General features: G+C 43.2%; 1 protein-coding gene across 5 annotated transcripts in view; it reads right to left on the bottom strand.

Annotated features, from left to right (window-relative positions):
- Window positions 1–18,988, bottom strand: part of Dscam4 (Down syndrome cell adhesion molecule 4) — a 43,752-nt gene that overhangs the window by 9,940 nt on the left and 14,824 nt on the right. For all 5 annotated transcript variants that reach the window (NM_001144436.2, NM_001274642.1, NM_001144437.2 and 2 more), the window contains exons 3-17: window positions 17,458–17,594; window positions 16,985–17,106; window positions 16,841–16,899; window positions 12,061–12,137; window positions 11,669–11,858; window positions 9,340–9,505; window positions 6,475–6,565; window positions 6,025–6,112; window positions 5,753–5,901; window positions 5,386–5,509; window positions 3,336–3,463; window positions 2,614–2,750; window positions 1,861–2,003; window positions 848–1,009; window positions 62–206 (exon numbers count right to left, since the gene is read on the bottom strand). In NM_001144436.2, coding sequence (NP_001137908.1) covers window positions 62–206; window positions 848–1,009; window positions 1,861–2,003; window positions 2,614–2,750; window positions 3,336–3,463; window positions 5,386–5,509; window positions 5,753–5,901; window positions 6,025–6,112; window positions 6,475–6,565; window positions 9,340–9,505; window positions 11,669–11,858; window positions 12,061–12,137; window positions 16,841–16,899; window positions 16,985–17,106; window positions 17,458–17,594 — 1,918 coding nt within the window. The remainder of the gene's footprint in view (window positions 1–61; window positions 207–847; window positions 1,010–1,860; window positions 2,004–2,613; window positions 2,751–3,335; window positions 3,464–5,385; window positions 5,510–5,752; window positions 5,902–6,024; window positions 6,113–6,474; window positions 6,566–9,339; window positions 9,506–11,668; window positions 11,859–12,060; window positions 12,138–16,840; window positions 16,900–16,984; window positions 17,107–17,457; window positions 17,595–18,988) is intronic.

Here is an 18,988-nt window from a genome sequence, read left to right as displayed (position 1 = left end):
TCATATTTACAATGGTTCCCTACATTATTTAAAATTAAAGATAATGAAGTTTAGAACTTACCCCGTTCCGATCAGTGGCTTTCCGTTGCGCTCCCATCGAAAACTGACGGGCAGGTCGCCCTCGAGGATTTGGCAGGATATGGCGGCGCGCATTCCCTCGCGGAGCATGTTCGTCATGGCTTGGATGGGCATAATTTTCGGCGGCACTGCAATCGGAAGGAAGCCATAAAACATGAAACACCAGTCGTAAACTAAAAAACCGTTTTCTATGGGGGGAGGCAAAAAACGGTGGCGTTGTTGCGAAAATCGGCTAACAATTGCCATGGCAGTTGGCTTGAGCACAAAACCCAGTGAGTCCGATAATCAAGGATGTTTTGCTGATGGCAATACGAGGCGTTCGCTGTGCTGGTGGCAATTGTGGGCGTGGCACTCGCATCAATGCAACTGCGGCTTGGCAACAGCTGCCGAGTGAATTATTATAAAGAGTAAGGCAGCAGTAGCAGCAGCAGGAGGAGGGGGAGGAGGAGGAGGAGGTGGTGGCAGAGTTGCCGCAGACAGAACACAAAAGTCAATGACTCCATTGTGGGTCTACTAGCCGCCCACAACCGCCCGCAAAACCACCCAAACCACCCACCATCCACCACCCACAGACTGCATGTGCATTAACTGGGAAAATAGTTGCTGTTGCTTTTGCTGTTGCGGCTGCATAGTTTCGCTCGCCACTCTAATTGGAATAGTTTCATTGTAGCAGCTGCAGCGGCTGTTTTCCAGCATCCATTTTGCAACTCCATCTCCACCTCCAGTTGGAGCTTTCAAATTTTAAATATCGAAAAAAAAAGGAACTCACCCAGCACTTGGATCTCCACATTCCGGCGGGATGTTTGCTTTTGTTTGTTCTGCGCCATGCACGTGTAGGTGCCCGCATCCTCGAGGCGCTGCAGTTGCTCGATAATTAAGGTGCCATTGTTGTAGGCACGCTGCCTGCGATTTATGGGCAGCGTTTGGCCATCTTTTATTTGATTCATTTTTTTTGTTTTTTGCCATTTTGAAGCAAGAAAAAAGCGTGAGAAATGGGAGAAAGCGGAAAGAAGTTGGCAATTAATTTGGCTGCTCGCATAAAACAAAGTTATGCGATTTATGACTGGCCATATAGCATTCGGTGTCTCCATTTTTATTTTTTTTTTTTTTGGCACAGCTTATTTATTTGCGTATACTAGTGGCAAAGGAGAACTTGTTCAAGAAATAAGCAAAATAAAACCAGATTTATTGATTCAGCTTGGGGGGAAATACTTCAATGTTTGTCTGAATGCCAACTGCTTTGAAATAAAATACCTGCAGGTATTTTAATATTTTTGAATATTCACACATTTAAGAAAATGCATTGACAGCCTTGAAGTGTAAACTTCATATTTAATTCACTTCGTGTTTCAATATTTATTCACCTCAAACTCAAATGACTATTGTTCATTTTTTTGGACATATATAGTATACGCCATAACGAGAATATATGTTAACGCACTCGCATGCGAGTGTGCAAAGATAATAATTAATAATAATAAAAAAACGCGGTTATTCGAATTTAAATTTATTTCGCTTGAAACCGAAAGAAACTGCGCTTCGAAAGAATAACGTTTGTTTTGCAGTTTTAATAATTTTCACTGATATGCGCAATACCATTTTTAATAACAAACAACTGGCCAAAAGGCAAATAAGCATAAAGCGAAACATCATGACCAAAAAAGATATCACATATGAATCCATATATATGCCACACATCGCATCGCATATCCGAATGGGGTATATATATGGATTTTTATTTTTATATATTTTCGTTTATATATGTACATATGTACAGCTCACCTCGCTCCCAGTGAATTTTATCGATGGGGTAACCAGCCACGGGACATTTAACAATCAAATCAGAGCCAGAAATGCCTGTTATTTTTGGCATTTCGCGTATGTAAGGCAATCCATAGATGTTCACTTTGGCGCTGTGCGAGACTCTGGAAATGAAAATAATGGAAAGACCTTTAGTTTGGGTCCTCGAGATGGGGCCGTCTTACTCCCGATAGATTTCCATAATTTATTCGGGATTTGTTGCATATCTCGATACTCAAAAATATTTCTATAGATTTAGCACAAGCATGTTCATTATTTTCTTGATATCTTTTTTTTAGAATTTAATAAATATTATACATAATATTCTTTAGTTTTTTGATTAGGTTTTAAATATTGCTATTCCACATACATATATGCTCATGATTTTCGTGCCTGATTCTGAACAATTTTCCATCTCTAGGCTGGTGTTGCCTTGGCTGCCTCAGCAAATTGTTTGGATTTTATGCCGCTCCCCTGCCTGCAAACAATGCTCGGCCATTGTGTCGGATTTCTTTTTTCCCCCACAAGCCTTGAATGCTTTTTTTTTCTATGCTACGACTAAATTTATGATTTAGCATGGAAATGCTTTTTATGCCCCTATCGAGCCTATGCAACATACATGGCATAACAAGCCATGCCCATTCCCATTCTCATGCCATTCGGCAGATCTAGTCCTGCATATAGGAAAGTGCTCGCCGAGCATGGGTTTTTATTTATGGAACTGCGGCTACTCACTTGCCAATTGCATTCTGGGCCGTGCAGGTGTACTCCCCGCCGTCCTCCTCCTTGACATTTGATATATTCACGTGGCTGATGACATCGTCGTGGATGGTAACATATTGACCCACTAAAAAGCGCGAGCTGTCTGGTATCTGAAGTGGGGGAAGTGGAAGTTCGTTATCAGAGTGGGCCAATTAGCCGGGTCCTATTCGAGAGGCTCAGAGGGGAAATCAGGGTAGTGTCGAGGTGGAGTAAAAAATTCATGTAAATCGAATTGATTGAAATTGCACAAGAATTGCAAAGTGGAAAGTCGGAGTGGGTTTCACTCTCTCTCTCTCTCAAGGGAAAATGAAAATTTATGCAAATAAACGAAACAAATCCCTGAAAATATAGCCAGAGCAAAAAAGGCAACGGAGCCGAAATTCTTGAAAAGAAAAAAATTCAAGTGGAGCTGAGGAAGGAAAAGCAAAAGATGGGCACTTAACTTACAAGGGTAGAAGGTGGATGGTTTATTTTTCGTAAAGGCGCTATTTGAGCAAACGAAAATTCGGGGCTTAAAGCATATGCATATACTTAAAATATTGGTCTGATAACAGAATCAGTGACAAATATCCCAGCGTAATAATAGTTTCAAATGGCAGCTTAACTATCGGCAACTGCTTGGCGGAAACGGAAGTACTGCGTGCATTTCCGTCTTAAGCTCAAGCAGAGTTTGGCCGTTTGGCGGTTGAACTCACCGGAAATCCGTCCAGGGACCATGTAAATTGAGGCAGTGGATTTCCGGTGGCTACGCACTTCAATGATACCGTTGGTCCTGGCTGCAGCGTTTGCTCCGAGAACCAATAAAGCAGTTCCGGCGAGGCATCTGAAATGAACATTAAACGGAAAATGCGAGGGAATGGGAGGGGTTAGTTGAAAACTTTGCTCAAATGAGAAGCCTGCCTCTGTGGCAAGGATGGAAGGATGGTCGGTTGGAAGGATGTGTGCCTGTCTGTGGGACTTTCATTAGTGCCTGTTGAAATGCCTGTGCTGCACATGTGTGTGTGTGTGTGTGTGTTTTACTGTTTGAGCTTGTGTCTTTTCTCCTCCTTCAACTTTTTCGATTGCAGAAAGATGATTGCATCGATGGCTTGCTTCTTAATTATGCACATGACTGAGTTACGTGCGAACGGGTGTGGAAATCTTCATTAAAACGGCATTCAAAGGAAATCAAAAAAACAAAAAAAATAATGCAAAAGGAATGCGACAAGAATTTGCTACATTTATTAGTTTGCTTGTTTTATATTCCATGCCTTTATCAAATGACTTTGCCATCATTTAGATCTGTTCCAATTCCTTTAATGATGTTCCGCTGAGGACATTCAGATTCCTTCGAAGGATTTCAGCAACCATTTCCAGATTTGCACTTTTCGTTTGCGAAGCATTTGCTCAGACTTCATTGCTTTTCCTTGCGTATTGCTTATGTTGAGCCAAGGCAAACGGAAAATGCATTTGACAAGCGAGCAAATGCTATCCAGCTGATGGAAATTGTATCAATTTCCTCTGGCGCAGTGGCAGGATTTTTTGGCTCTGGCGTTCCCAGTTATAAGCTGCCATATTTATTTGCTCCCTCACCCACACATGCGGTACTCACACACGCTCACACACTTGCAGAGCACAGTGACATACGAATACTATTGCAGCGTTGACACAATTGCTGCCATATCCGGCCGCTTAATGGCGCTTTTCTCGATGGTTGCGTGAGGTTTTGGGGGGGTACGGGGCTTTCAGCACCCCAAAGGAAAAAAAGGCGGCGGGAATTCCACTTCCTGTCCCGCTTGTCGGCCCCTTTTCGCCTCTATTGTGCCAAGCATGCCAATAATATATCGAAATCAATTTCCGCTTGCGCCTAAAAGCAAATCACAAAATGTTGCCAAAGCGCGAATGTGTCTGCTTTGATGTTTATGCGGCATCGGATAACGAGATAACACAGATGGAAGAAGATTATCCCTCGAATAGGAAGTGGAATATCTGGGTTATTGTGTGCGGATTTGTAAATCTTTTTGTATGAAGACGGAACCAGGAAATACGTTAATTTCTTGATTGAGAAGGAACGTTTTTATAGAATCTAATTTAATCATAATATTTTTGTCATATTCAGTACTGTAGAAATTCCTTTTAAATGCTACTTGATGTCCTAAGCCCACTTAACAGCTTAACTGCCTTTCTCCATCGTAATGCTGATGATCCCAGATTAGTTTTAATCATATTGATGCTACGCATAAACCCCTCAAAGCGGCCGTATTCATTATGCTCCTGTTTCGCTGCGTGTGTGAGTGTGCAAGGCCCCAAGGCAACTAAGCGGTAAAATGTGCTTTCCCATTCATGCGTAATATCCTGCCCCGCCCAAAAAACAATGCCCCTCTGTTTAGTGGCTGCGGCTAGATTTTTAGAGCTGGTAATAAAATTAAGTCGTCGTCGCTGCGTTTTATGGGCAGCTCCTCGTTGCTGTTGTTGTTGCTCCACTGTGATTTGTCGACGTGTTTGTTGTTGCTCGTGTTGTTGGTGAAAAATGTTAGCAATTTGCTAAATTAGAAAATAATGAAATGCAATTATGGCAAACAATTATTTGTGTGGTCTGCGGTCATCATTCGCCGGCTTCGAGAAGGAAATTACACTTTTGATTGAGATGGAATGTTTGTGTGTGTGTGTGTGTGTGTGCGTGGGCGGTCATAAGTGGTTATTAATGGCCATAACGATGGATGGCCAATTTATTAGCCCCATCGGGCGAGCAATATCATAACTTACCGCCCAACTGCAGTTCAGCGGTGGATTGGATCTGCTCCCATTCGTTGGAGACGAAGCACTGGTACATGCCAGGGTCCTCCTTTTGCACTTTTTTAATTATCAGTCGCGGTGGATCGGTGAGTATCTAATTAAAGCATAAGCAATATATATATATATGTATATCAACAATACGATTAAAACGTATTTATTAATTGGTGATAAATCAGGTTGGCCATTATTAAAAATATTATCTTAATTCACTGACAACGTTATAGAAAATGAAATTAAGATTTTAACATAAAAATCATATCGAATCGAACAAATAACCTCTTTATTTGAGATTTTAAAAGCCGATTAAATTATGAATGATATGGGGTTGTCTGCTCACCTCAACCCGATTGTCCCTGAGTATGGGTTTGCCGTCGTGCAGCCAGTTGACATCGTGGACCGGATGGCCAGAGACAATGCATTGGAATTGCGCATCCTTATCGACATCCACCGTCTGCACCTGTGGCTGTAGGTGCGCCGTCAAAGGAGCTGTGTTTGCGAAAGGGTTGCCAACGATTTGAGTGCCCATCTACTCTTGTTTTTTTTTTTTTTTTAGCTGCCATCATCACGGCAGACACACATACAGTGGAGCCCAGAAGCAGATGCACTCACCTGTCACCGTTAGCGACACTTGGATGGTCTCCTCGCCAGCCGTATTGTTCACCCAGCACAAATATTTTCCACTATCCTCGAGACGTGCCTGCAATGGACGAAATCAATTGGCAATCAGCAGGGTTTTCCATCACTTCTGCCCACCCCCCTTCAACCAGTCTGGCTACGCCCATAATGGGTATAAAGAAAAGATTGCAGCCTTCTATCTCAATGGAATTGGTGTTTAGAGATGAGGGTAAGATTTCGTTTTAATATTGGTATGAAAAAGTAAAAGAGAACCATATATTGTTACATTTTCAAAAATAATAGGTTAAATAATAACAAAGGGACTTTCCTATTAAAAATATGTCACATATTTTTCAGTTTTGAACCAAAATTACATCATAATGTAAAGAAATCGAAAAGGTCTTTTTAATTAAACTAGTACTTCTCCCAGTGTAACCTACGCACCTTGGTGATTTTGAGGAGTCCTGCGGATACGATGGTGATGCGTTCGCTGAGTTGCAGCGGCAGCAGTTGCTCGTTTTCCTCCTTGAACCACCTGGAAAAAAAAAGCGGAGAAAAAAGAATGACAGGGAGATGAAATGCCGACCAAACAAAGGACCAAGAACAAAGGCAAACATGGCGGAAATCGGGGAATCGGGAAATTCATTTCCGCTTTATTTGCCCAAGATTTTGACAGTTGAATGCGAGTGGCGTGGACGCATTCGCGTGCTTTAAATAAATCGAAACGACGATTGAATTATCAATAATTTCGATTCGCCCACATTTTTTCATACATTTTTTTTTTCGCGTTGCACGTAGCCTTTGATTGTTGGCTTGTTGTGCAGGTCGAGGTCCACATGCCAGATGAAATGTATTTCAATAGTTCGTAAAAATGATTGCACTTAAGTGGGCATAACGAGAGGAAGTGGGTGGTGTGGGCTTTATTCATACATATGAATATGCATTGCCTTATTTAACGGGTATTTATGTTCGAATGGCCTATAAGTCGAGCATATCGAGTGCCTCATTTGCTTTGCCACAATTATGTGTGGAAAACATGAGATATTTAATCTTAATATCACATGAGTACATTATTGCAGAAATATTTTCATATTTGTAATAAATAACTACGATCTTTTATCTCATATTTACAATTAATGAAATGAAAGTTTATATTAATTTTTCATCCTTTAGTTAATATGGCTGTTTGCTATTAATTTCATGAAGAGTATTTTCAGTATCTGTGATTGTGATTTGCATGCATGAATTTCCAGTCAGAAGAACGAGATCGAATGCTGCTGGTGGTAGTTGAAGGTTGAAAATATCTGAATTGCGTAAATCAACAGATTTTTTTCACATTTATCTGGTGCGCGTGTCATAATCTGTTTGATGGCTGCCCGCCACCCTCACATACTCGTGCGAATTTTCCAAGGCGCACGCAGACATATGCAATCGGATTTTTTCACCATAAAAGTTATTGATTTTAATTTGGTTTTAATTGCACTTGAGTGCATTTCTCGTCTTACGACGAGCATTTTGCAAAGGCATGCCCATTTGCCCCTGGCATGGCATTCCTTAATTAAAATCATGGAAAATGCCGAGCATGCAATGCGAACGATTTTCACTCTGAGCTATTTCCATATGCAATGCTGTTAAATTGGAAATATGGTCAGTGATTATCAACAACTGCATCAATATGGCACCGGGAGCCGAACTGAACTGTACTGAAATGAATGCCATCGAAGGCAGGAGGAGTATCAGTATGGATGTATGTGTGTGTGTGGGTGTGCACACAACAGCACAAAGGAATTGCCAGCGAAACAAAAGCGTCACTCGCCCGAAACTATGCAATGAAAAAGGATTTTCCAAATAGGAGTGAGAGCAGCGAGACAAAAACACCGAAAAAGACCGCACACACAAAACTCACAGGCACTGAGCAGCAACATGGCCAACTATTTTCACATTTATGAGCCAGGACCTCCAGGTCGCACATTGGCAAAACAATGCAGCAACGGCAAACAAAACTCATCCGTAACAAACACCCCACCCACTCGCGATTCTTTGCAGATTCTTGCCCGCCTTTTGGGTTTTTCTCTTTCAGCACGGCGGGAGACATCAAATGAAAGGAGGCACTCGCGATGTGCCACATCCGGGGCGCATTTTTTATGCATGCAGCTCGAAGGACGAAGGGGCAAAGGAGGACTTGAGCGGGGTGTAGCCATGAACCGAGTGCTGCCAGCTACAATGGCATATTACATGGCATCCTGCTCGGACAAGGATGTTCCGTTCTGGATCTCAGCTCCCGCCATGCATGTTTTAGTGCCCGAAAATCGCCATGATGAGCCAAGTGCCAAAGTGGCCGGTCTGTATACGGATCGATGGCAGATACCATCTCCTCATCCGCATCTGAAAAGTGCTAAAAACTTGAACGACATTTCAGAAAGCAATTTGCCATTTTGGGCCATAAACGCTGCTCGACTTTTGATTGATTTGTGTCCTCGGAACAGGCGATCCCCCGGCTCCTGTCAAGACAAAAACGCCTCCGCGAGTGGCCCAATAAACAACTTTGATGTACGTAGGCGCGTTCCAAAGCTGGCAGCTGTTAACCGTACTCCAAAACGGCCGTGAGCATAAATTCCCGGACACCCAAGAAAAACTGGCAAGAAGTTGGCAGCATGCGATAAATTTGACCAAGCCCTTAAGGTCCCTGGACTTTTGGACTTCTGAAATTAGGATTGCTTCATATAAATACGTTCATTGTAAGTACCATTAAAACCCATTGATTAACTTCTTATATTCTTAATCATAGGATTATCCCCTATTATCCTCCAGTGCGATGGATAGCCTCCCTGGTTTCCACGAGAATCGCATAGAGAGGCTCTGCCGGAATCGGCCTAGCCCCGAATTCCACCCACAGAGGGCGTCCCCGAGGGCCAATCCTCCCCAGCCACCGTGCGTCCCACATTTTGACAATTTGGCTGACATTTTTATTATGATTTTTCCTGACATCGTGGGCCTCACAGTTTTTTCGCTTTTCGGTTCGTTTCGCCGCGTTTCTTTTTTTTCTTTGTTTGGTATTTGCCAAGAGCGTTAAATATTTCACATTGCTATAAAGTGCGCGCCAACTGCGGCAGCGGTTTTGGTTACCGCTAAAAACCCACTGAGGGTCGCAGCTGTGTGTCCCGATGTCCCGATGTAGCAATGTCCTGGTGTCCCAATGTCCCGATGTCCCGTGTCCTGTGACACGGCCACGTGCTCCAAGAGCTCCTGCCGTTCTTGTTGATTTTTTGCGCGCGTTTTTTTGCAATGTGGTTGTTGTGTTTTACTCACCGATATGTTGGCACCGGATGTCCTTGAGCTATGCACGGCAACGTTGTTTGGCCATTAAGGACAACATGCCGCATCGAATGCTTCTCCACGTTGATGCGCGGCTGTACCATGCCCTTGGGCTCTGTTACAATAATGCGGCCGGGATATGTGGAAATTTGTACTTCACCTGGGGACGAGAGAAGAAAAATGGGTGAAAAAATATGCTGAAAAATATGCGAAAAAAATTGCTCAAGTGATGACAGCTGACAGTGACCCCCATGGCATTTACTTAGATTTAAAGCGCCCCGAATTTATGGCGTGTCCTGCGGTTCTCGTTGCACTGCATATCTCTCTCTCTCTCTATATATATATTTTAATTAATTGAAAGTAAATGAAAGCAATCAACTTGATTGCTGGGGCCACCTGGCTGCCATTTTCCTCTTATTTCCTTCCCTACTCTTTTTTTTTTTGTTATTTCTTTTCTGTTCTGTGTTTTTTATGGCTGGAAAAACCTTTATTACAGGACACGCACAGGTCCTAAATCAAGGCTGCAGCTCAAATCAGGGCAAAATACATGGGAATCTATAACGAACTTTAGAGATATCGGTCTGTTGTGTGCTTGTGTATTATGCAGCCTGGCCTAACTCAATTCTGCATCTTCATTATGGTGGCCATTGTTTGGATACAGCACCAGTATACAGCTCCATTGTTCGCCCGTCCAGTTATTGTGCTAAATAAATGGATTTTTGGCTTAAATTGTAATTACGTGAGTCGGTCCCGAAACCCGTTGCCTACTTTTGTGGCCCAGGTGAATACAAGGATCTAATGCAGCGTGTGCGATGGGCGCTTGATAAATGAATTACTCATGACCGCTACACAAGCCCCATCCTCGTGTTACACTTTTAATGAGTACCACTCGGGCGTGTTTTTTGGTGGTTGGCTCAAATGAGTGTGGGGGAATCCCCCAAATTGGCATTGTTTCACACACACACACACACACTTACGCATTCCAGGAGCCAACTAATATGCAGCTCATAATTTTAGTTTTTGGCCAAAACTCCAGCGCAACTTGCGGTTTTTGCGGCTCGATTCAATTTGATTAATTAAGCAAATGGCTGGCGTACCGGTAACCGCAAATTGCTTTGCGTTTGCAAAATCCCATAAAATGTAAGAGTAATAAAACATATAAATTCAGTTTTCAAGATGCAAACACCGAGTGAACTGTAAATAAACCTGGCAAACAAAACACACAGTCGTACAATCACTCACACATTCGCATAAAAGGAAAAGGATTTCAAATCGTATAGAATAAAGGGGGAAAAAAAGCGGCTGAAAGGAGTGAAATTTTATCGTATTGATTGATGATGTGAAATATGCGCACAAAGGCTAATAGAAATTCAGCTTAAGCGCATTTTCACACACAATAAACTTCAAATAAGGGAGAGAATTTATCTCGCCAGGATCTCACGTATTGACTGTCGGACTGTCGGCACACAAACCGAATCAGATGTACCACATATGTATACCATATATGTATGTATTTGTGTGTGTGTGGATATATACGCATGCTGGAGATTCCATTTCGGTGCAGAACTCCCAGGAGCTCAATGCCCTTTGCCTGGCGATTGAATGTCACGCATCATAAATTATGCACAAAACGACAAATTGACTTTGGCCAAGAAGGACAAACTACTCCTTGTTTGCTGGGGACTTAAGATGAAAAGACAGACCCGTATTTACATTCTGAATTACATTTTGTGAGCATATTTTCCCAACAATAAAGAGTTTACCTTTTAAGGAGTCCAAAGGAAATGTGGGTTAACACTTTGTACCTTCAGTTGATTTCAAAACTACGCTTTCTATCAACTATTGTTTCTATCAAACGATCTGATATATCAGATATATATTTTTTTTAATAAGCTTTTTCTTAGATCTTTTCAATATACCATGACCCATATGCTGCATCAAAAATGAAAGAACTCATAAGGTGCTTGCAAATTCAGCAAGAAAATAAAAAATTGAATGTTTATGTTGGTCAGTAAGCTCGGTAAGTTTAAACAACCCACGACCGTAAGAGGCTTTGGTTTCAGGAATGAAAAATGCTGAAATTTCCCAAGAAAAAAGCTGCTTAATTGTCGTGGCACACACACATCGCCCTTCAAAATGCCCCTCATTGGTTATTTATAAAACTTAATTATAGCTGCCCCGCCAACTGAGCCAACAGTCCGAACGAATCCGTACGGATCCGAAGTCCCGGCGGACGGAGTCCAGTGTCCAAAGTCCCGGATTCGGGAGCAACTCATGCATCGCCCAGATGGACGATTAAGCTGGATATGCGATTATCACGTACCTGTCAGTCTATTTACAGTGCGGCATGTGTAGCTTTTGTACGCATCATTGGGTCCCGCATTATTTATGTACAATTCGCCGTTCGATAGCACAGTGTACTTGCCACCGATGTCCGTGTTCGGATACAAATGCATGCCGGTGTCCTGCACCCAAGCGGTGACCAATACGAATTCCGACATGTAGCTGGGAACCTGTGATAATAAACACACACACACGCACACACATACGGATTGCGGGTGTGAGATAAGCAAATTTGATGAGCAAGCCATGTTTTTGGTTCGTATAACGAGATTTGTGGGTTAAGTGAATTTTTTGGCCAAGCGAAAGTGGTCCACGGGGAGAAGGCTTGAGTCCGTCGTGGTGACAACGGATGATGGATGTGGATGCACTTACCTGGCATTTCAGCACCGCCGTATTGCCCGTCATCACGTATTCATCGTGCACCTGGACCGCGTACTTCTGGTTGACGACTGTAACGAATTAAAAAGCATATTTTATGCAAATGGCTTTGGCTTTTTAGGGTAATGCTGCCGAGTGACTGAAATATTACGTATACGCCATGTGGTACGTGGCGCGGCAAACTGCGGCACGTTGAGTTCAAGGAAGAAACTGAAACAATTATGTTTACCTCCCACTCGCCGACGTTGGCATTTTGTTTTTATTAGCCAAAGGACCTTGCATTATGGCTCCTGTATTGTGTTTTTTTGTACGAGTTTTAATTTTTAATGCGGCAGGACCGCATAAAAAAAAGGGATCCGCTTGGCTGCGACAGCCGAAATATGTGCCACATTAAGTTCAGTCATTCCCCCAGTTCGCCGTCACAGAATGAAAACGGAAAAACGGAAAAGCGGAAAAACAAAGCCCGTCTGCCCTAACATGTCCAACACATTGTGACACTTTACAAAAGTGTTGCCGTTTGTCAGCCAGACGAAGGTGGCGCAGAAGGGGGTGGCACTCTGGTGGGGGAAGGGGACGGATGACAAGGCCGTTAAAAAATTGGATTTGGCAATTTGAGTTAAAGATTTTTTCGCTGTGCGAGCCGGAGCCGCTAAATTAAGAATGACAAGGATCCTGGCAATGACAGAAGTGCGCTGTGGCACAGTGGTTGAAGGGTTGAGAGAAATGGCAATCAAAATATGATGAAGGCATAAAAGGAGTTACCACAGATATAAAGAAACATTTTTAAGTTTTTAATTTAAGGTTCCTTAAGTTCTTCTAGGGAATGGCACAAAATATTTAAATAAAAAAAAAATAGAGTTGTTTTACAAATGACTACATTTACCATTCCCATTTCCGCTATTTATAGACTGAGAATAAAATTAGAAAAAAATCTTTCGCTTTCGCTACCCTTCGACCACGGTGCCAGTGACCAAGCGCCTTGCACTTTTCGGCTAAAAGCTTAGTCCAGGTCTAGTTGCCACTGGCAGTTGGAAAATTAATTAAGACGGACAAAGGCAATTGCCAAGCTGGCGTGCGTAAAGTGCGTTCCGGTGTTGGCCCGCATCGGGGAATCCCCTTCGAGGGCTAATCGTAAATAGATTAGGTCCGCTCGCCAGCGGCATTTACCAAAAACAGGGCCAAAAACTTGGGCCAACTGAAAACCGCTCACAAATGTTGATCACGCTCGAGTTTTTCTGGTTCGCCGTTTGTTTGCCAACTTTAATATGCTAAAATTGGATAAAAGTTTAATTTGAAAAGTTGTTGTTATTGTTTGCTTTCTGCCCTGCTGATGTCGTTGTTGCTGTTGTTGTTCTGGTTGTTGCTGCTATAAGAGTGACTGAAAAAACTTTGTGACAACATTTTATTATAATTCCTCTGGCCGCTCTGTGTAGTTTAGTACAATTTTGTTTTTGTATCTTCATTATTTGCATTGCCAGACTCCCGAACAAGCGCCCAATTTTTTGTGCACTTCCTTCCATTTTTGTTGGATTTTCTTTTCTTTTTTTATTGGGTGGGGGTGTATAGCTTTCTATTTTCAGCAAGGCAGAAGTTTTTCCAACATTCATGTTGCATTTTGCATGGAAAATGGCGTAACTGAAGGACAGGGGCACACAACAATGTTGTCGGGGGGACGTTTCAGTGGGGGTATCCAAAAAAAAAGGGGAGCAGACAGGACTAGGACAGGAACAGGACAGCTGGGCAGGAAAGTAAATATGAAAGCTAAGTTTATAGTCGCCGCACAAAGTAAGTGCACAAAAAGAGAGAGGAGAGAGAGAGCGGGCGACATTCGCTGCACTCGGATTTTGTGCGGAAATTCATTTCCGCTTTGTTTTGTGTGTGGCAAAGTTTTTCTGCGGAGAGGGGGAGAGGGGGTATTGGTGTGGAGTCCTGCAGTTTTGGGTGGGTGGGAAATTTATGTTTATGATGTGCGTGCCGGAAAGATGCTTTTGGTATGCCAGTCTTCGCTGATTTGTAGTTATTGTCCGCATTTTTTCTCATCTAACTATTCAATTTTGATTTTGATTCCAATCGCTTTATCCATATGGCAGGGAAAAAGATAATAATAAATAATATATACATATCCACATTTCAAGAGCATAACAACCAACTAATTAATATAAGAGTTATGGAATTCCTAAAATCATTTGAAATGATTCCACGTTTAAATTTGATACGCTACTAAAAAAAAACTGTTTAGATGTAAAATAATAATTTTACATATCACTGCCAATTAGATGATGAGCTTCGACAGAACTTCAACATGAATTTCCCGAAATAGAAATGCAATGTTAATATATGTATGTGACAGGAAAAGCAGAGGGAAAAACTTGAATAATCAGTTCCTTTTTTTCCCATTCGAAAATGAAAAGTTTCACATGCAAAACTCTGTAAGCTCCATATCCTGTTGCCGTTCGTGGGGGGAATTGGTGGAGAACTTAGGTGGAGCATCCTCAACAATGTGCATTCAACTAATTAGAAACAAATTACGCAGGTTTCATACACAAGCAGCCAGCGGCAGTCGACTGGCAAACTTTCCTAGCTCAATCACAAACTTTGCTCAGAATCTTGCAAGGATGTGCCAAGGACTTTTCTATATGCACTTTCTATGGGTGGTGTGGGCACCTAGTATAGTACCTAGTATACCTATGCATGGTCGTCTATCTAAGGGGCAGAGCCAACCTCTAACCCCCGCCCCCCCCCCACCCGCAACCGTGTGCTTTGTTTGATGAAATGCAAAAGTGCAGGAAAAGTCAGCGCTGAAAAGTCGTGGCTGCGGCAACTTTGTGGCTCCCAGCATCATTCATCACTGTCAGCAGAAGTTCTGCCCTGTTTTGGATGGGATGTGGGATGTTGTGGGTTGTGGATGTCCTGCGGCCTGACAAAACCAAATGCCAGCAATTGCGTTTAAGCTTGACTTGAATATATATGGAGGGAATTTGTCAAGGGTTTTTTTCTGCGCTGCAAAGTTGCGCTAATTACGCGCACTTAGCAAAGTCCCTCCAAGTTCTGGTTTCTGGCTTCCCCAAGTTATTCTTCGAGCTCCAAAGACCCCGCATCAAACTAAGCGCTGCCAATTAAAGACGACGGAGACGACTTCAGGCCAAAATGCTCACATTAGCAACTGAATTACTGGCCAGCAGAGATCGCAGATTTCTGCGAGAACTTTTGCAAATTAGGCAAAACGTTTTGCGCCAAATCTACGCGCTGTCAAATTGTTCAAGCGGAAAGCTCTCGCCACGAATTTCGGTGGGGGGGAGGGGAAAAAACAATTTCTGGCGCACATAAAAACCAAACGGAAACAAAGAGACGAGAAAGTACAGAGGACAAGGGCCCCAGGCCCAGGAGCCTGGCCAAAAAATGCCCTGGGAGACCGCAGATAAAATAAGCCGGAGGACATGGCGTATACGTAACGTTGAGTTAGCTGTTGAATAATGGCCACCGGACGTTGGAACTTTGCATGAACAAAAGGCTACGCATGGTCTAGTATCTGGTGTACATACATATATACCTATGCGTGGGCATTCCGACTCCATCTGACTCTATCTGAGATCCTTGCGGTTGCGACTTTGTGCCATTTGTTTCGCTTTGAACTGACTTCCCGTGGTCTTCTCCATTTTTTCCCCTGCCGTTAATTAAACGCCAGCCCAAAACTCAAGTGGACCCTTTGTGGATTAGCCTTTGCTCTGCGTGCAAGTCCCGAAACCCATTTATATGGCATATCTTTTATGGTCATTGCTAATTGTTGTTGTTCACCCGTCCTTTTGGGGCCAAGTGGTTGTACCCAATGAGCCGCAAAATCTATGCGACATGTGATGGCAATCAAAATGATTGCCTCGGAAGACGGCCAAGTCCAAGTTTCAGTTCATTAATGCAGTTTAGCGAAGAATGAGAAAGTTTTCCGGAGCAGTTAGGCGATTTTTCTTGTCTGGGTATAAAATGAATATTGAATATTCTGGCCAAGCGGTTGCTAGATTGATGGTACGACTGCTTTGGGCGACTATCCATTACTCTTTAAGATGACGGTACATAAACTTAGTGCCTTAATTTTATAGTTGATCTAGTCTATAAAGTTTTTAAATGAAGTCCACGTTTGGATGCTTGGACTACCTACTGTTTCTTTTTCATGGAACATTATTAACATTGCTTTTAAAATAATATTTATTTTTAACTTCATAAGAAACTCCAAGTATCCTGTAGCCATTAGGGTATTTTTCGCCGCAGTCAATTCTCACACACTGAGGCGCCAAATTAGCGCGGAGCATACCATTTTTTTCCGCTTGGCTTGGATGGCATTTGGTAGGAACTGGTGGCTTGGAGGGGATAATGGATGGGGGTGAGGATGATGATGAGGGGGAAGGGCATAGGGATGGCGCCTGGCCGACAGCATTTGCCGGCAGCAATAGTAATTAAAACTTGCGTTGCCTGCTTTTAGGCTTTTGCTGGATGAAATGCGATGTGGGGGGATGTGAGCCGGAATCGGGATTGGGATTGGGAATACAGGGGCGGCGGAGTTGGGCGTCCATGGGCAGCGCGAAAAACTTTCCAATTAGGCCAAAGTTTTCGACAACCACAACAACAACGACAGCGCCGAAAGCCAAACTCACTTCGTCAGCACAAATCAACTCGGTGGCTATAAATTCCCAGTGTTTTTTCTGTTTTCTCTCTTTTTGCGCCTCTCATTCGCCTGCCGGTCGTGTTTTACGTAAATTAATTAAAATTTATTTCAACTTACCGCCGCGCACGTGAACCTCTCGGCTGAGCACGGTGCCCACCAAATTGCGCAGTTTGCATCTGCCGGTTTAAAGGACAAAGGATTAACAATCAATCTGATTTGGGCGGAGTTGGATCCGATCCGACTCGATCCCTGAAATCTTACCTGTAGACTGTGGCATGCACCTCGTGGCGGTACTTCTCGGCCGTAAAGGGATAGAACATCATGCTACCGTTGGAGAGCTGGAACACCATGTCCTGCTGCGGCGGGATGGGGGTCCACTCCACCTGGACAAAGAAAACACTCAAAAAATTGAATTCGGAAAACTATAAGCAGGAAGGAGCTGATCAAAACTAATGTGCAGGTAAACGAAATACTTAAATGTATTTATGATAAGCAAAAATATGTATCATTTCGCTCAGTGTTCTTTCGGCAGCGTTTAGCATTTGTTTGTTGGCCAGTCAATTAACTTGGAAATGAGCAGAGGCAGCGCCAAATGCCGCACAGCCATGCATAATTAAACAGCAATATTAAATGGCGGCGAGGAATGAAATGAAATAAGAAGGAATGGAGCCAAGTTGGAAATGGAAAAGGACTAGGAAGTGGAGAAGGTAGAAGGTAGAAGAAGGAGTTCTCACCTCCGGCGGGGGACTTCCATGCCCGGAGCATTCTATGAGTCCGCCCGAATTGTTGGAGAACTCGACGCGATGCGGTGGCTCATGGAGAAAAATCGGTCCCTGTAGATCCAGTCCATTTACAAACTGGCTGGTCTCGGCTGCAAGAGAAGAAAGGAAGGAAATTCGTTGAAATTTAAAATTTTAATTAAATGGTGGCATTCTGTGTGTTCGCCCAAAGTTAATTTCAATTTTTGTTAGACCAGCCAACTTTGCTACACCCCACTAACGCCCAACTCCCAAAAAATTAAGTAGCAAGCATGCCAGTGGCTTTCGGCTTGGGCTTTGGCATTTTCCCGGACAATTCCGCTTGAGTGGGCTGGATGACTTGGCCTAAATTTTAATGAGGCGTCGTGAGTGCCGTTGGCCCACAACAAAGGATGCTGCGGAGACAATTGCTTTTTACCTGCCGGCCATTGTTGCGGTCGCCGGCCACAAAAGCCGGGCTCTAATTGCTTCACCAGGCAGCGCTGAGCATTGCATAATTTTCGACCGTGCTTTAAAATGTGGCTGTGATGCGGCTTTTATGTCTTATTTATTATTCATTATTCATTCGGGGACTGCGGGACAGGAGCTGTGTGGCCGGACACGCTAAGGCGTTGTCTCCTGTCCAGAAAGTAACCAGAAATTCATGTGCACCGACTGAGCTGGCTATGACACATGAATAATTTAGGAAAGAAGGACCTTCTCCGTGTCCCGTACACTCGGACATCGTCTTGGGAGTGGGCAATGTGGTGTGGAAAATTCTTCAGTTCAAATTACTTTTACTGGTAAATATTTCTCTAAAGTGTAGTCGTTTCGTTTCTTCATGAGGAAAAGCTAACGCTGGAATCTCAGAGGAATAAGGTGTGAGGATATCACACGCTTTACTCTTGGACTATTATCAACACATTACTATCTTTTTCATTATTAATATGTTTCAGGATTAACTAACTAACATATAATAAATTTAAAATTTAGTTCAGATGCTGAAGCATAGAACATTATCTAATTCAACAATTTTTGCAATGATAATGGCTGGCCACTTTTGCCCGAGTGCAGTGGTATTGTTACAAATGCTGGTTTTCCCGGAGATCTTTCTATCACATTCTGTCACTTCAAGAATCCCTTTTTGGCAGTTGGCCCCGAGTTGAGTCCCAGTCGCCTGGCCAGGCCACAGGACTTGGCAAGGAGCACTGCTCCTTGTGGCACTTTCAACAGCAGCAGCCGCAAAGTATGCAACACTAAATTTGTAAGCAATTTTCAGCCCCAGCAACGCCGCACTAGAGCAATAATATGAAAAATTGTTTTGTCAAAAAGGCATTAGGCGGCAGATAACGACGGCCGAGCTCCTTGGGCCCGGTTGCATGCCCCAAAGTGTTGCAAAGTTTGTGCCACTTTCGTTGCGGTACCCCACCGCTACCCACCGACCATGCCCCTGCTCTTGCAGGACTCCCCCCCTCGTGTCCCAGTCGTCCTGGTTTTCCTTCGCCTGGCAACACGCTGTCAACTGCAA

This window comes from Drosophila melanogaster, chromosome 3L, assembly GCF_000001215.4.
Source record: "Drosophila melanogaster chromosome 3L".
Taxonomy (NCBI): domain Eukaryota; kingdom Metazoa; phylum Arthropoda; class Insecta; order Diptera; family Drosophilidae; genus Drosophila; species Drosophila melanogaster.
The sequence above is the reverse complement of the archived record's forward strand: the minus strand, read 5'-3'. Positions and strand labels throughout refer to the sequence as shown.